This window comes from Falco rusticolus, chromosome 7 (genome assembly GCF_015220075.1).
Source record: "Falco rusticolus isolate bFalRus1 chromosome 7, bFalRus1.pri, whole genome shotgun sequence".
In the NCBI taxonomy this organism is placed as follows: Eukaryota; Metazoa; Chordata; class Aves; order Falconiformes; family Falconidae; genus Falco; species Falco rusticolus.
Window position 1 is genome coordinate 26,043,985 of NC_051193.1, and position 18,925 is coordinate 26,062,909.

The following is an 18,925-nucleotide window of genomic DNA, read 5'->3' on the forward strand; positions in this document are numbered from 1 at the left end:
TGTGAATTTTCAACTCTCTCACTTCCTCCCCTGAAATTAATTACTACAGATGTAATTATTTTTGAATGGTTCTGAATAGAATTTTTGTACACATTTTGATGTATAGCTATTTTACAGGTTCTCCAGCAAGCCAAATGAAAATACCAGCTTGCAAACATCTTTCCCTTTGCAGTAGAATGTGTCATGACAGCACCATGATCCTGACAGAAGGAACATCTGGAGAATTACTACTACCCATCAGGTGGGGGCCTTGAGTGTGCTAAAATAAAACAAATTTCTCGTAAGTGACTTTCATTCTAAATACTTCAGTAAATAATGATTTCCATTCATCTATTTCCATTTTTACTCTGTAGGCAGAAAAATGACACTTCTCTGTTCTCATGACTCCTTTACTTGTCACGACTTTCCCTTTCCCTTTTTCACTTTCTTGGCTTCCTGATATATCGTTAAAACAAGCGCTGCTTTTTTTCTCAAATAACTTCTCTAGCATTTGCTCTGGCATTTTCTCTCAACTTCTTTTTAATCAATGCTTAAAATGCCAAATAATTTTCTCCTGTGTCCTGCTTCCCCACCATTAAATTATCCTCTTATGCCTGAGACATGACTTTATTTTAACTCTAGTGACAAGAAGCAGGATCTGACAGAAACGGTGTAACACTGTTCCGGTGGTTCATACAGGGTGGAATCTGTCAGCGCTGCTCCAGGAATATTAAGAAAATTAAAGCAAGCCCCAGAGAAAGTGGCCTGGAGAGAGAGATGGTCCCACAGAGGCAATGGGCCATGCAATGGACTGGGTTATTGAGCACCACCAAGAAGGTGGAATCTGGGCCCTAATTCAGTACAAACACATGCCCGTGTGTCTGAGACTGTATTCACAGAACACAGACACGTCAAAGTCCTTGTGTTTTTAATATAACACTGTCCCTTTTGGTCACTGCAACAGACAATGTGGGCCCTTTAGGGTCTAGGAGGTAACTGGAGTTGCTCTGCTGGGTAAAGGCTGTGTACTTGCTGTATGGACATGGTCCTGCAGAAGAAGCTGGAGAACACACACCCCCTCCACCCTCCCCGTGACTAGGCTGGAAGGCTGGAATTGCTGAGATTAATTACCTTCATTTGTTCTTCCTCTGCTTTCAGATCTGTATCTTCAAGCATGACACGTTATTGTCCCCATTCTCTGCCAACAAGCTACCATACATCTTATCTATTGCTCTTGACTATACCCTGCTCTAGCTGTATCCCTAATTTCCAACTTACTCTGCCACACAAGACTGTGGTAGTCCTAAATGAGCATCTCAAATGAACCTTTGTTTAGGCTAGATGCAGCACTTTTTTTTTTTTTTTTTCCTGCTCAGATCTGTATTGAGATTTTCCCTTCAGCCGTGGGAAACTGCTACTGATACTCTCAGGTACTAGAATGTGCTGCTCTTGGATGAGGAGTGTGTCCTTCTCTCATTTCCAGCCTGGAAAAAGCTCCTGAAAACCTGGGGGGTGGGAGAATGGATGTGCTCAATTCTTTCTTTCCCTTCTTTGGCACATGGAACTCAGGTGGCAGATGTGCTTGCACATGCCCCCAGATGTACCAAGATGGTTGTTCACCACCTTTATGCACTCTAAATTTGGGCAACCTGCAGGAGAACACATGTGGAAGGAATACTTTAATCTCTGCTTCTTTTGGTGCCAGTAGCCAAAGAGAAGTAGGTATTATATACATTGTGGTCTTTCTCTGCGACCTTCCAAATCTCTCTGCCGAAGGCTGGTGGCAGAACTGGCCATAGACTGAATCCATTGAACTCACAAGGGCTTTCCTCCTTTCAGGAATCAGATTGGCCACTTCAAGTCCCTTACCCTGCAAAAATTGTCTAGACTGGTCTTACAAGAATGGCAGATCAGACCAGGTTCCTTGCTGTTCTCTTTCATCAACTAAAGTATGTTTTGTTTTGGTTTTTTTTCCTAAGTGAACCAAGCCAGAAATTTCCATGAGAAGAAGACCACATCCATAATAACTCCTTGGAGGGACAGGGCCTGGATGCATAATGCAGAACTCTGCCGTCTCCTCAAGACATGATTGAGGGCTCTGAGCACTATCAGCGCATGAACAGCAGCTCTTACAGTCATTCAACAAGTAAACTCTACGGCCATGTAGTTAGTGCCTTGTTTTTTCAGTTATTTCTCACTGCTCAGGTAGAGAGGAGCACAGCCATGCCCGCTCCCTGGGGCTAGGTGCTCTGTCACAGCAGGCTTGGCAGATGCTGCAGCTCAGCATCCTCAAAGCAGATTAAACCCCAGCACCGGGAATCCACTGTCCACGTGCTGCATCAACGAGAAACACAGAGAGCCTGTGTTTGTTAAAAAAATAATATTAAGCACGGAACGAATCCCCCAAACGCAACAACAGGAGTGTCTGGGCTTAAGCAGAAAGCAAAGAGCTCTAAATAATTCCTGTTCCTCCCTGATCCTCCCAGGACAGAGCACCTGTCACACACTACCATGCCAGCAGGACAAACTCCACTGAACAGATTTGTGCTCACCATCACTGCCACATGCACAGGTCGTAGCTTCAAATAAAGGGGGAGGGGTAGAGCTACAAAATTATCTTAATGACAGACATACACAAAACATAAATGCAGTGATTCTTACAGATTTTCAATTTGCTTCTTAAATTGATTAGTTTTGTTCTTAAAACAATTATTGTTGATGTTACAGAGCAACCACAGAACCCTGAAGGTGCCAGCAGCAGAACAACTGCTTCTGGCATCTGTGGTGAAAGAGGTCCTACCTCCTGCTCGTACTTCTTCGTAAGGAGAACTGAATCATTTTCAGTGCATACACCCCCCTCAGCACGGCACGGCTCCTTTGCTTCAGGCTCTCTGTTCCACCTGCTTTCTGCCTGCATTATACCTCTGGCACAGGACTTTTCTTTCCAGTAGTTTCTGTCGCCAGAAACTTTTCACAACTCTGCTTGCCTGAGCTGGTCAAGGCAGAGGCGTCTCCAGCTCTACAATCTCCCTGTATGCCAGCCACTGGAGACTCTTTCCTGTTGTTATAGTACTGTATAATCTACTTACCGCTAGCAGAACAATTTGTCTTTAAGGAAAATCTCTAGCCTGTCACATTCTATTATCAGGCTCCTTTGCCCTTTAAAAGTTTCATTATTAAGCACATCCTTTGTGTTGCTTCCTACAACAACCTGGCAAATATAGAAACGGTGCTAAACCGCTCTCATAAGAAGCTCTTGTTTTTATAAAATGGCATTAAAAACATCGTTAATATTACAGCCTTCAACAATTCCACAGAAAATTCAGCAAGCCTAAACTGGCTACCAACTAAACATTCCCAAAATACTTCCTAGAGCCTGTCTCAAGGGAAGCAGCCAGGTACAGGTCAGGTGAAGAGGAAGAGAGCTTGCACTCTGATTGCAGCATCCTTAATACAAAAACAATTTACTGATCAGATAAAGGTAATGGTCTTAATCGAATCAGAAGCAGATACCAACACACTGACCCACTACACAGCCCGCTGGCAGTGTTTTGCAATGCATTAGAAGATTAAAACAGAGATTAAGAGCACTTTTTACAACAGCACCACGCTGGGCTGCAGGCTGCTTTCTAGCCCAGGCCCTCACTTCGACTTAAGAAACCCTCCCACCCTGCTTCTGCGATGAACTTTGCACAGCCACGAGCGGTGCTTCTTGCCACTCTCAAAGGATGTTCATCCCAGCTTTTGTTGTTAAATAAAACCCATAGCAACATCCAGCATAAAATGCATTGCTAAGTCAAACTATCTAGCCACAAACAGCTCAGAAGGCAATCTGCTGGTAGCTGGTACAGGTAGGTGTAAAAATAAATAAATAAATAAAAATAAATTAATTACCACCCTTGTTTCAGGGGGAATTACTGCAACACTGGATGTGTGTGCCTGGACCGCTCACTAGCTTCTAAATCACCCATGTTTAAAATGTGGCTTCAGATAGACAAAAGGAAAATATTTTGATTAGCTTGACAGAGTGTTGTCAAGGTAATTAGAGTCAAGTAACTATAGATAAATAGATAATTAAAAGTAAATTAAAATTAAATGGAAAAAAAAGAAACTAAAAATCCTAACGCAATTATTTTCATTATATATTCTTTTACTTCAGCAAATTATTTTTTTAATTTAATAATTCCTCTCAGGTACTGGGAATAACACAACTGGTTTCTGCTCAGTGATGCAAACAGCTGCATAAACATGTATTAAAAGCCACCAATTTTCATTTCAAATCAGTTAGATTCAGGCAGAGACAAACTCCCAGTTCAGGAGAGCCAGCACCCTCCAGGTATCAAAGCCTTTCCCTGGACGTGTCCCAGTCAACTTAACTGCCACAGAAGTTACACAAGCGAAACCCCATCCACTCGGCATAAATAACATGCTCAGATTGCGTATTTATTTTGCAGCTTACAAAGCTCATCCCTGTAGGAGATCTGCAGGATAACAAAATACTTCCTGCACTCACATTTTCAAAAATACATGTCTCTCAGAATCTGTCTTAATCCCTGATCTCTTTCTCGCTGCACAAACCATTATTTCAGACATGGAATAACCAAATATATACTTTCTAAATCGATCAATTATGGTATTATTAAAAGAATATCAAGCTCTGTGGCAGAGTGTAGAACAAGACCAAAACAGTATCAGATAGATTTTTGTGACTAAGCAGCAAAATGTCTTCATTCAACTATAGCAGGTCCAGGTTGGGAGCAGGAGCTGGGGGGGGATGCCCAGTGGTCCCAGTGGTGGTGGGAGGCCTGCGACCCCGACCGGCACAGCACCACAGCATGGCCTCATGCCTCAGCCAGACCAGGGCTGGCAGCCCAGCTGCTAAAATGTGACTCGGAGGTGGACGTGGTGGCCCAGGAGGTGTTCACAGCAAGGCACGTTGTTTCCAAACGATATGTTTTTCCTTAAGAAAGCCTAGCGATGCCAAAACCAAAGCTGTCAGTGTCAATTTCTGGCACGCCTGTACTGTTTGGCATGGACGGACTCTGGACAGGATCGTGAAGAAGTGTCATGGCACAACAGTTTTCTTAGAACAAAAACCTGAGATTTTTGTATGGGCCTTGCTGTAGGGAAGTGCAAGCGCAAACAAAGACGACTTTGCCCGGCAAAGGGGAGTGAGCAGACGTGTTGCCATTTAATGGGAGTTTAAGCAACACACAGATCGGTTCTCTCACTTTGACCATTAAAAACTCAAGCTCTGTAGCAATAACCTTCAAAGAAGGCAGATGATATTCTTCTTTTAAAACTGTTAAAGAGAAAATTAATCGAGATGGCTACGTAAAGTTAACAATTCCTCTGTAAGTGGGTTGGTCCCACGCTTTCTTAAGAGTCTCAATTCCCATTGCAAAGTTCATAGTGAATCTATGAAGACACCTGTGATTGGCTTTAATTTGGTCAAGAAAGATGTCTTGGTTCTCAAGGATCACCACGTGTTTCCATAGGAAGCTCCAGCTATCCCTATATTTACCTATTTACATATGGAAGATCTAATAAAAGATATAAGACACATAGAGGGAGATAAAAAGTTTGATTTCACCACGTTTCTTTCATGTAATCTTTCTAGCATATCTTGAGCCACAGCGTCTGAAAACCCTCTGAGGAACAGCTCTTTAGTCTCTTCGTTTCACACTGCAGATGTGCAAATTAGTTTCCAGGATCTGCAAGCGGTGGAGGACTACTTCTGCAAGGTGGCAGCAAACCTTCCAGAAGAAGAAACAACCCTGACTCACAGAAGATGGAAAGCAGGAGGAAAAAAAATAAAGTAAAACCAGTTTAAAAGTTAATAAAATAAAAAGTAAAATCAAATGAGAATAAATTTTAAAAAATAAAATAAAATAAAGGCCCAGTAGTCAGCAGACTTAAAAGACACATCCTGCACAAACAAATGTCATTCCTCACCTGCCTAATCCCTAAGCGATAGGCAAGGATGCGGTCCACAGCATCGGGGTTCATCTGGGTCCACTGGAGGCTGTAGGAGTACACGCGGGGTCTGTTCTGCCACAGGGGGTTGTAGGTGTCGTAGTAGAACTCGGGAGCGTAGGCTTTGCCTGTAGGAGACGGAAACAAAAATGGGGAAAACAAAGAAACCAGAAAATGATCAGGCAGCCAGTTGTGGAGCTAACTGTTGAGGCCCAGCCTGCAAACCACCCTCTCCCCCTGTGTTTCGAGTCATTTTGTTAACCATCTTCTTCCAGAAACATGTTTTGGAGTTATTTGCCTCCATCCATGTCTTAAAAGGGTTCATGGTAATGGTTTGCCTTTATCCTTAACTCACTCTTCAGTGGCATCTGTGGCCCAGGTGTGGGCATGGGAGGGGAAAAATTAAGTGAACTCCTAGCTGAGGCAAGCTGGAGCGATGTAACATGCCTCTGCACTAATTTTTCATGGCCCAGCTGACTAAAACAGAGATATTGAAACAATCTGCACTACACTGAGCAGAGGAAGACTCAGTGACAGCTGCTGTACCTGGCACAAATAATACAAAATGACATCTGTGAGCTGGAGATACAAGATGGATAATGCCAACGACTGCTGCCTTCATCACATCTTCCCTCCAAATTCCCAAGTGAAAATGCACATAAGCCGTCCTTCATAACACCACAGATGTGCACGCTGTTACAGTACATTATTTAGCTGAAGATACCGATTTGCACAACAGAGGGAACTGACATCTCACAGTGCATGTTGGGTACACAAGTGTTTCACTAGAATATTATAGCCTTCATGCTTTATAAATGTGAAAAACCTAAGGATGATTGCCTGAACACATGACAAAGCACAGCTTGATTTCACTAAATTTGAGTTCCCTTTGACTTAAACCCATGAATACTAGTAGCACTTTTACGTGCAAATTACCTTTGCACCTCTAGAGTATCCCACAATGAGTAATTTGTCTCTAACAGCAAAAATGACACGGTGCCCAATCTGTTTGCCTCACTGTGGGCACACAGTGGCATCTGAGAAGCAGTAGGGTAGCTGAGCCATCTAGACCAGGTAGAAGATATGACACAAGAGCTAAAGAGACCCAGGAACTGCTAGAGCCATAGCTGGAGCTGCCTGTACCATCCTAGAGCATCTCATATACCACAGGGCACCTCTGTACAGGCAAATGAGTTGAGTCCATGAAGGTTACAATATGGCAGGGGCAGGGGTGTCTGCAAAAACCTTTGAGGGAACCTTACTCTACTGGAATATGCAATTCCAATATACCCAAAAAAGTCTCAGTAGATTTGTCCTAAAGGAAAGTCAAACAACGTTAGAGCACACACCAGCATGTGCCAAAGAGACATAGATCTGTTTTCTATTTTTAAGTTATTTTGCAGTGAACTTTTTTTAGCGCGTCATACTAACAAAGCAGCATTGCTTCTGTTTCTTAAAACAAAAAGGGTTGGATTGACTTGAAACAAGTTTTAACAGCTGGATTCGTAGGAAGCATTGTTAACCACCAGGTTTTGCCCCGATTGATACAACGGGAATAAAACCCCAAGTCAAAGACTGACCAAAAAAAAAGGAAAAAAAAAAAAGAGTGCATCCTTGTGGAGAAGGACTTGGGGGTACTGGTGGATGAAAAGTGTATGTGAGCCAACGATGTGTGCTTGCAGCCCAGAAAGTCAAGCATATCCTGGTCTGCATCAAAAGAAGCATGGCCAGCAGGTCGAGGGGAGGTGATTCTGCCCCCTCTACTCCACTCTACTGCATCCAGCTCTGGGGTCCTCAGCACAGCAAAGACATGGACCTTTTGGTGCAGGTCCAGAGGAGGGCCAGGAAGATACTCAGAGGGCTGGAGCACCTCTCCTGTGAGGTAAGGTCTGAGCTGGGTTTGCTTAGCCTGGAGAAAAGAAGACTCTGAGGAGACCTCATTGCAGTCTTTCAGTACCTAAAGGGGACTTACAAGAAAGATGGGGACAGGCTTTTTAGTCGGGCCTGTTGTGCTAGGATAAGGGTTAATGGTGTTAAAGTAAAAGAGGGTGGATTCAGACAAGGTATAAAGAAGACGGTTTTTATGATGAGGGCGGTGAAGCACAGCAAATTGGCATGATTGCCCAGAGAGGTGGTGGATGCTCCATCCCTGGAAACATTCAAGGGCAGGCTGGACGCGGCTCTGAGCAGCCTGAGGGAGCTGAAGATGTCCCTGCTCACTGCAGGGTGTTGGACTAGATGGGCTGTAAAGGTCCCTTCTGATCCAAACCATTCTATGATTCTATGAGCTTTCATGGAACAGGTCCATCCCTGCCCTGACTGGCTCTGCCTCCTTTCTCTGGAGTCTCTATCTTTTGAGCTTAATGCTATTAGAAACAGGACGGGGGCAAACACAAACCAGGCTCTGCTGCATTAAATGCTACATTTTATCACTTGGATTATGTAAAAAAGAGAAAAAAACATGGGAAACCGAAACATTTGCAGAAGTTACCCTCCTGTGAAGGTCTAAAAGAGACTTGCCGTTAGAGAAAAACAGAAGCAGAATGAGGTCTTTCCACCTCCCAAAGCTTAAACCTCTGTCCTTATCCAATTTCTGCAGGGATTTTGTCAGTGGGAGTATTATGAAATGCAATGAAAAACACAGGACAGTCTCACGGGAAGATGTGGTCTGCCTGCTCATGCCGACCTATGAGATGGGTATGCATTCATTACACACCTCCTTTAATTCAGATATTAGGAGCTTGTGCCAAAATACACACTGTATTTAGGTATTTTCTCCTCAAAACTATTTTAATCTACAGATGTAAATAGAGATGGACGGGAAGGCACGTTGACCTAGAAGTCTGACAATTTCAGTCATCAGAAAAGGTAGTGAGAAGAGGGGAAAAGTGCATTAAAATTCAAAATTAAAAATTAAAAAGAATAGGTGCAAAGGAAAAATAATATGAATATACACCAATCTTGTAGTTATTGATCAAGCTTTTATCTGCAGGTGTATCATCTCCTCCAGCCAAGCTTTTCTTTTCAAAAGATGAAAAGCCCTTTTAGCCAAGATATTTTTGCAAATTGCACTGTGAATGTGCCCCGTCAATTAGACTGGACTAGAGCAGATATGCTAGTGCTGAAGTGGCAAACAACAATAATCCAAGGAAAAGAAGCAAAGCAAAACTGCTGTTTTGAAAAACGAAATGTAAGATAAATGCAATGAGGACCAGTGGTCGGTAAGATTTGTTTTCCTTATTTATGTGCAGTGGAAATAATGGAGAAAAGCTCATGCTGCATGCAAATTATAATGTTCCTCCTTCTACTGCAGAGGGACATAATGGCATCTCTGGGGGTCTATAGAAAGGATCCATAATTAGATGCTTGTCACAATATGTGCACTTGAACAACACAGTCACCTTTTGAGAAATAATGAGGACCCATGAAGAGCTGCATTACTCTAAATCCCTCCAAACAGAAGAGCTTTCTGGTGTGAATGGAGACGCTCAAAATCTAACAACACAACATTAAGACCTTAACTTCAGAAGTATGAGAAAGCTGGGCAGTGTTTTAGAGTACACAAAGAGCACACGTCGCCTTTGGAAGCACAGGAGCTATGAGACACGTGGGCAGTCTGCCTGGGCTTGGCAGGTGTCCCCCGTCATCATAACTGTCTGCTCTCACTCTGGACAAACAGCCTGAGCTTGCCACCACCCAACCGTGCCGCTTCCAAAGGCAATGCTGTTCATCCGAGATTATCCTCCACTAGAGAAATGAGGAGATGATGAAGGGTGTAACAGACCTAGCCATAGCCCTTGGCTTGGCACAGCTTGACTGTGGGGAGGCAGCAGCTTGCTTGGAGGAAAGCACCTGCAGCAGGTCAGCTCAGCAGCCAGCTTCAAGCCCTGGCCATGCTTGGAAGAGGTTATCACACATTCCCCACCTGCAAAGATGTCTCAAGCACACAGAGCACAGGGCTGTTGTTCTTCATACCCCAATGGGGCATCCCTTGGGGCTGCCAGCTCTACATCGACCTGCCTTTCTTCCTGCAGCCATGTCGCCCTCACCTTTCAAAGGCAAAACCTCTTCTTTTGTTCCGATATTTCCCTGGCTCACATCATTTGCCCTTTTTAAGCACGGGCTACAAAAAGGGTCTTCCCCTCACTCCCTGTAGCTTTTGCAGCATACAAATATTTATTGAAACGTTTCAGGACAGGCAGGCGGAGTTCAGTCTGCCCCTGGGACCAAACCTTGCAAGGCTTCAGCTAACTGGAGGTAGCGGTGACCAGCTGACCACTCTGCTGTGGCCCATGGAACGGGATTTTGGTGCACTGGGAGGGACCCCAGGTCTGTGCCAGTTCAGATACATAGGGGGAAATGGAGAAACTCTCCTCGGTTCTCAGGAGAGGGCTGGCAAGAGCAGCAGCATGCTGTGGCCATCAGTCAAGGGGCAAAGGCAGGGCAGCTTCTGCAGGCAGTTTCTACGGATCCAGGAATGCTGCATCCCTGGAAAGGGCAGCCTCTCACTGACATGCTCCAGCAGGTCCCGAGGGAGGTGAGTTTAATGCCATGATATTTTTTGTGTCTGTTAAGGCAATCTGAACTTGGGTTTAGAGCTCCATTAACATGTACTAGTCTTAATTAATCCCTCCCTCTGTGCTCGCGCTGCTGGAATCCAAGTAACAGTGATGCTTGGGGCTCTGCCAGGGAAAGGGTACATGACACAGTTTGATGTGGAGTATATTGTTTGTTTTCCTTTCTATCACTAACAAAACATGTTCCCCCTCCCCCCCGCCCCCCTTCTGAATATATAGCAGGTGCAAAATAAAGAAGGTTGGGATTGTGCATGCAGGGAGTGTGGGAGCCAGGTAAGGAGAGGTAATACTGAATGCAGTTTTGCTCATCTGGGTTGGCCCCTGTACAAGACAAAAATGCATAAATACACAGACCGAATGTTTGAAGATTACACTGCTAAAATACAGTGTGAATTCCTCCCCAGCACGCTTGTGGAGGCCACCCAGCGTGACCAGCACAATGACACATCCTGTGCACTTGTCGCTGTTGTTCCATCAACCTGAATGCATCTGCATATGAAGCCTACGATTATCAATTATGGCTAACTGTGCTTCTGGGCACACAGAGGTTGTTCACGATTTTAGCTATCTCCCTCCTCAGTTTAGCACAGGGGGAAGAAAAAAACCCCAGCACCCAATTCTCCACTCCCATTCATGGGAATTCACAAGCATGTTCCAGCCTGGCTGAAGCTCCCGAGTTGTACAAATGCTGCAGAAGACTGTAATTATTCGCAGTGAGCAGCAGTTTTTCCTTCCTATGTCTTTAATTTCAAGAGGCCAAACAGCTTTTTTTCTTGGGCATTATTGATGCTTTTTCTGCATCTCTACTTAATGCCCAGCAGATCAGCAGCCAGGGGAATATCCTGCCCAGAAACCCTCTTCCAGAGCAGCAGCCACAGGCTTCATAAGAGAGTCCCTCTCTCCTTCCTCTATCACTGGAGTTAAAATTTGCTTCATATTAATTTCTATGGAAGTCTGAAATATGACTTCAGGGAGATGTGATATCAGATCTCAAGAAATATTGATCTGAGGACATGACTGTGATTAATTAACATGGCACAAAGCAATACATGTCCCAAGGTCCTTTCTGAGTAGCAGTTCCCAAACACTAATGTGTCTTCTGGGTGGGACAAGAATATAGCTGCTTCTAAGATGTATTGAGTGTGAGGACTTACTCAGTTGAAAAGTACTTCAACTAGTGGATAGCCAGCTAGGGACAACTTAACTAGGTATATTCCTAGGGGGAAAAAAAAAAAAAAAAAGGCTTATTGTCTGCAGGCAGTAGCAGTTATCTGAGCCAGCTTCAAATGACACAGCATCTGTGCCAAAAGCAGCATGGCTGCTTCGCTGATGTGCACAGGCAGAAGAAACCAACGTGGTGGCTGGCAAATCAGTTCTGAACGCAAGCAGAGCGTGGAGGCTGCGGTGGTCCAGTGGAGCATTTCCCTGCGCTCACCATTGGGTCTCAGCATCTTAGGAACAAGCACCAACAAGGACGTGCCAGCACTGCTCTGCTATTTGGCACCAGGCACCTGCAGACAAGCAGTAAGTAGGGCATTGTACAGCTATTGATATGAGGAAGAAACTCGTCATTGTATAGCAACGTGGAGAAAACCCATGGAAAAAAATACTTAACAATGTTGAATTGGGAAAATATGTCTATAGAGGTGTTTTATGTGAAGTCTGTGTATTGTTTTTCTGTTGACTGGTTGCATTTGTTCTAGGTGCACTCCCTTCAGTAACAGATGTACCAGCACTGCTTGCCACTGTACAAGCAGAAGCTCTGTTCAAACGTGTGTGCCACGGGGATGGGCTGCACCGCTCAGCCTAAACCCCACTGAAATGCACCCTGGCCTGCCAGGAAGGAGATGATCCCTGGCTGAAGGTTTCATGGAAACAGTGGGATTTGGGAGAAGAGGAATGCAGTGAACTCTGCAGAGGCAAAGGAGGATGCCATTTCCCCTGGGGACAGTGGGAACACCTTCTCCTGCCAGGCAAACCTCCTCTGAGCAAAGCCAGCCCAGGGATGGGACTCTCTGAAATGGCTCAGAGCTGGCTGGGGACACTTCTCAAGGACGAGAAGCTCTGCCACAGCTATGGCATTGCAACCAACTCATGAACGAGGTAGCCAAGGTGCGCTGCCTATTTCTTCCTTTCTAGCTTGAAGACTCCCCATGACAAACAGCAATATCCCGTTGGAAGCTGGGGTGGTGGTGGTGGTGGTGGTTGCTCCTTACAATGGCATGGAGTGATAGGACAAGGGGGAACGGCTTTCAGCTGAAAGAAGGGAGATTTAGATGAGATATTGGGAAGAAATTGTTCCCCATGAGGGCGGCGAGGCGCTGGCCCAGGCTGCCCAGAGCAGCTGTGGGTGCCCCATCCCTGGCAGTGCCCAAGGCCAGGCTGGATGGGGCTGGGGGCAGCCTGGGCTGGGGGGAGGGGGCCCTGCCCGGGGCGGGGGCTTGGAACGAGATGACCTGTAAGCTCCCTTCCAGCCCAAACCATTCCATGATTCTACAATCCCCAAGTTTAGTAAGAGAACAGTCTGCAAAACTGCCTGCACAGCTCTGGTACCATCACTGCCTCTGAGCCCTCATCACTCCTGCTTTTGATTTACAGAAATACTTGCCAGCATGGCATGGGTTACAGCAGGGCCTCCTCAGGCACTTGCTAACGCACAAGAAGGAAAAGCTTATTTGAATATAACTGATACGATGCCTTTGTACATGTTTCTAAACAACAATCATTCTTTTATTTAATGTGCAACAGCTGACCAAACCATAAGCAGACATGCATGTTTTTCTGATGTATAGATGAAGTGATGGCAGCTCATCCGTATTAAAGAGCATACTATAGCAGACAGTATTAAAGCATCATCATTTTCTGATGGCTAAGAGTCATCAAGTTACAAGCCTAGTCTTCCTAATTACTTATTTCATAATGAATCTGAGACTGGATCAGGAAGAGGAACAAACATAATCGTTCACTGGTCCCAGCGTGGCAGAACAAATGCAGTGCTCTTCCCCAGTAACAGACTTTCTCACTCACAGAGCCCTTTTGCAGTCATTAGCATCTGTTGTGCAGCATTTGAATTCCTCCAGGCAGCACGTTCAAATATTATCTCCCGACTCTCTACTAGTGTAAGGTCAAAAATGGTATGAAACACAATATGGAACTGATTCACAGAAAACAAACAGAAAAGCCACTTCAAGTGCTTACTGCTAAACTTGTGCTGCATCCCGTGGCACCACTGGGATCTCAGCAAATGCTGAAGTACTGTCCTGAACAGAAGTGGGTTGATGCACTTACTCAAATGGGTCCTGAATTGGTACCTATTAGAGATCCTTGACCAGGCACAGGAGATCTTCCTATGGTTCTTTTCAGATCACTCAGTCTTTTATCCCTTAGAAACTCAGGAAAATAATCTAAAAAATTCCTTTCGTTTTCAGTTGCCAGTACATGGTTTCCAAAGTAACGTAAGAGATCAGGAACATGCACTGCAAATTTAAATTGTAATGAGTGCAAACACAACCCACTGATTTCAAGCAATGGCAATAAACTGAACAACGACATTCTCTCCCTAATTATAGCAGCTGACTACATACCCCAGATGGAGTTTCAGAGTACCAGGTTAGTGTTTATACTGGCTTGTCATGCAGAAACAAACAGTAGTAACTGTGCAGGCACAGCACCAGTAACAGTGACAGCTTTAGCAGACACGCAGACAGAGCACTAAAGGAATCATCTCCTTGTGATGTCTGTTTATGTTCCCCTTATCTCCGTATCTATTCCTGCTAATTTGCTTGGTGTTAGATGGTTTGCAAATGCAGCATCTTTGCCACCTCTGTTCCATATCGGTAGCACGTATGCACTTTAGCTTATCATGACAAGGAGTTCAGTGTAAGCGATGATCAGGGTGTCTTGCACTTTATAACAGAAGCTATAAATGTTTAGGGAAAAATAAAAGAGAAACAGAGATTTAGAAATGCTTCCCCTTTTGGCAAATACAGCTCCAGACCCTTCTATCTTTAAAATGCATGAAGAGTATAAATCCTAAACAAAACAATATATTTAACTGCGTAAAATACTGGGAGACGCAGAGTTTATGAAAAATGCTGCCCATTACTGTGCTCTCTTTTATTACAGGATATATATTTTATGAAGGATTTTCAATAAGAAAGAGAAAATACTTTGTTCTTTATTTGCATATACGAAAGGAAACATACGTCTTCTCCTAGATCTGCTCCTCCTCCCAACGTGGTCCCAATCCTGCAGCCGAATCATCCCCGTCACCTCCAGCCTCCCTATATTCCCACACCTTCCAGCTCTCCACACCCCTGTTTTGGACTTCCCCCCGTCACCGACCCTGTGCCCACCCAGCCCCACTCCAGGCTGGAAGGTGGCTGATACACAAGCAGTTCAGGATGAACAGCAGAAAGGAATGCATTTCAACATTTGCACAAGGCTCTCCCTACGATTTTTTGGGAACGTCCATCTTCATATAGCCTCAGTCCTTTTGGAAACTTCAACTGGTCAGGTGCCAGAACCACCCGCACACCCTTGTTCTCCCCAGTTTCCATAACAGTGTTAGTAAAGCAAGGTTTCTCCTTATTGAAACCTCATTGTGCTTCGCAGATTAGTCCCCCCTGTGGCTTTCTAGTGTCCTCTGCCCTGTTACACCACTTAGAGGCTCCACCTACAGCCCTCTTCAATATTCTGTATTTCACATGCTACCAGCTTCACGCTGGACATTAGCAGTGCTTTTTCTTCCATAGCAGTCTAGCCCTAACCAAATTAAAAGCTTGCCTTATTCCCTTCTCCAGCCACACAGACACAGATCCCCTCTTCCCCTGCTTGCAACCACCACCAGCCTCACATCACTTACTTTTGGATGATACATTTCATCCAGAATTTTCTGTAGAGCCTCAGATCTTTCCGTTCACACTATTACGCTGCAGGTTTCATCTGCACAGCATTGCTAAGGTATCGCTTGGCCAAAACTTGAGGTTTGACAGCAAATAGTGCAAACATGGCCTTCCTTCCCTTATTCCCCCTAAACAGTGACTTCCAGGGACTGGTACTGTTTGGAGTTCAATGCAGAGCCTGAGAGTTGCAGTTCTACAGTCCGCACCTGTAGCTTGAATAAGAAAGTTGATGCTGATACTTGCTGGTCAGAGAGGAACAAGGCAGAGCAGGCTGCAAAGAAAAGCCTGAACTAGAGCCCAGAACACCAGACCATAAGCTGGGGCCCCTGCCCTACCAAAACCAGTTTGCCCACAGGAAGGTCTTTGGGCTTTGGTTTCCAGAAAAGGACAGCCTAAGCCATAACAGAACAGTTTGGCTGAGCAGCTGAAGAGGCATTTAAGTGCATGGTAGTACTAAAGCTAATCAAGTGCAAGCATTAATAATAAATAACCCCCACAAAGTAAGTCTATGGGGCTGCTCTTCTAGGGAGTCTTTTGCTGCAGGAAGAGATGACCATGTACCTGCTGCTCCCAGCATCGTGAACATGGGAATGACACTTTCCCACACTTTCCAGTAAAAGTTTCTTCCCAAGAGGTATACAGATTTACTAATATATTGCAACTTGCAGGAAGGGAGCGATTTAGGAATCAAGCAGAACTTTCAAATGCCTAACTGGAGCACAAAATTAAATGTATGTGTACTCTGTCCATCTCAAATGATTTGAGAGGTTCCCATTCCAGCGACAGAATGGTCTGCTTTGAACCAGTAAACCCACATCCCAGTTAACACTTAAACTAATACAAGTTTATGCCATGGAGTATACTACACATTTCATCCATGAAACGCCTTCTCCATGTGCCCTTAGTGATTCCTTCCCCATTCCCCCCAGTTCTCCCGCAGGGATCCCCAGCCTCCCACTTGCAGCCAGGACCACAGCGCTGTGATTAAATGTCTCGCCAGCAATAACCAACAATAACGTGACATCTGCTGGCTGTGCCGTGGAAGAGCTCGCATTGCTCTCTGCAGTTCCTCCGCCTTCCGACACGGCATTCGCAGTAAAAAGCATCATTCCTTTTTCCACTGAGACCAGATCTCACCAGGAACTAAACACAACGTGTTGCAGAGTTTCATTTCAATTCACTTGGGCCTAAGATGTCCATGTTTGTTGACAAAAAGCTTCAATACAATTTGAAATTAGGTTTATAACACGGTACAATGTATCTGGATTTCCTTTCAAACAGGGCATGACAAGGCGTGACCTGTGTGATGACATTTTGGGTGACAAATAAATCCAGTTTAGAACAGTCTCTGAAGCTGGCTGATTCACACACACAGCCCCCTTTTTATCGGAGAGCTTTCTGCAAGCTCACGTGTGTATAGGGACATCCCATAATTTCTTGTAATAATTTTTGTAGCCACATATGCACCCACTTGCATATACCTTACATATATGCATCCATGCATGCATGTTTGCGGACACGTGTCAGTGCCTGACTGGAAAGCAGTTACCGAAGCAAGGTGAAATACAGCTCAACAGAAAAGAAAGCGAAGCCTCTGCTCAGGGTGGAGGCGGTAATTTACCTGTTGCTGAAGTGAACTCTACAGAAATCCCCCAGGAATTGCAGGCGTGTAAGGGGAAAGCATGTCACTTGCCAGTAAGTGCTAAAGACCTGATAAATGAAGGATGAGTAGGGTAAGGAAAGGGGTGTCATACAGAGAGCAGGAGGCTGTCATTAAATCGTAAATAGTAACGTGTCACTACACGCACATAAAGAAAATGGTGGCCTCTGACAAGGGGGGCAAGCTCTGACAGTGCCTGGCAAAACACGTATCTCAGGATCAGAACGCAATACTGAGTCACAGAAGAAACATTTGCAATTGGGAGACTACATGGCTCTGTGCAGTCTTTTGGGAGCAATGCAAGGAACAGGCAGCAGCCACTGGACCATCTCCATCCCGCTGCCACGGTGCCCCCCCAGCCTGTGGGTGAGACTGGAGCTGTCGCTGCATGCCACTCCCGAGCAGCCCCCCTTGCTGCTGGGTACTGCAGGTCTGCACCTGCCCCACGGCCATGCTGCATGGCTCTGTCCATCGGTCCCAGCTCAAGCCCTGCTCCTCACCCAGGCTCACCTGATACTTCCTAAGCTTGTCAGGACTTCCTAGGCAGGGGCAAGCTCTCCCCTCTTGTCACTCGGAGGCACGCAGCTGCCTCGCCCCCATCCCTTCCCTACCATGGGCTCCCCAGTTCCTGGTAAATAAAACTTGCAGCTTTTATCTTGCAGCTTTTTTCAATCCACTCTGGAACCAACACACAATAGCTTCAAATCAGACAAGCGATCAATCATTTTGGAGGAAGAAACTAATCAAAATGCCAGCCAGTAACTGAAGTGCTCCTGCTTCCCACAGGCAATACTGAAATGCAGACTTTTACTCCTCCCTGGGCACTCCCTGGGTCAGCTCTGCAGTGGCGATGCTCTAGGGCTCCCTGATAAATAGTAAAGTTTCTTCAGGCCCTGTGGGCTTGAACCGCTCCTGAAATTATTTGCAGCAACCACAGCAGTCAGGATGGGGAGGGTCTGGTTCAGCTCCAACATAAACTGGAGTATGTTCTTCACTCCCATGTTCCAGGCTCTCCAAAAATACACCTCTAGGGTGCATCTGCTCCAGCAGCAGAGCAGCCAGCCCATGGAAGAGATGCCTTTTATTCTTGGTGGGTTTTTTTCAGTTCTGTTTATCCAACATAAAATAACTATCAGCAGCCCAGAGCATCACACACAAGTACTTACATCATCCAGGGAGGCAGCTCTGTGTTCTCTAGCTCTTGGGGTCACTCGTTTGGCCCCCAGATATAGACCTATACCCTATAGCTCAGCTACCAAGAACCTTCTACTCCAAAACCTGCACCATTCATCTTTATTATTCCACAAAGCATCCTGTGGTCAACAAGAAGGAATGTGTTTATTCTTAATTCAGTCTCTGGAGGCTCCTTTGAAACAGCCTGGGACGTGGTGGCGAAGCAGAGAGGCAGCAGTGATGCTGTGCTTGGGGATGTCTGGCTGCAACTCGCCTCCCTCACCTGGGACCACAATCTAGTATCCTGAAACACTGCAAACCATGGAGACCAAAAGGACATCAGACATTTAGACACATTCCTGGAGCCCACATCCACCAGTGCCTGAGAAACTCTTTTCCCATCGCCCTGGCATGGCAACTCGGTAGCCACCTACAGTGCGGCTTGCCATCAGGCCAGGAAGCAGGAGATGGCAGTGCCTCTGTGCTGGGCTCCAGCTCATGCTGAGCGTGTGGGGCTGGTCACTGCTGAAAAGCTGTGCCTATGACCCAGCTTCATGCTGTCATTTCCCTCCTATCAGCTGCATCGCACTGCAAAAGGAGAACCAGGCCAGGCTTACCCGGTCCTTGCTTGGCTTTCAGGCCTGACCGCACAGAAA

General features: G+C 45.4%; 1 protein-coding gene across 1 annotated transcript in view; it reads right to left on the reverse strand.

Moving 5' to 3' along the window:
• Positions 1-18,925, reverse strand: part of MDGA2 (MAM domain containing glycosylphosphatidylinositol anchor 2) — a 253,219-nt gene that overhangs the window by 49,959 nt on the left and 184,335 nt on the right. Inside the window, 1 exon segment of the mRNA XM_037393857.1 lies at positions 5,935-6,083. Within this exon segment, the coding sequence (XP_037249754.1) occupies positions 5,935-6,083 (149 nt within the window).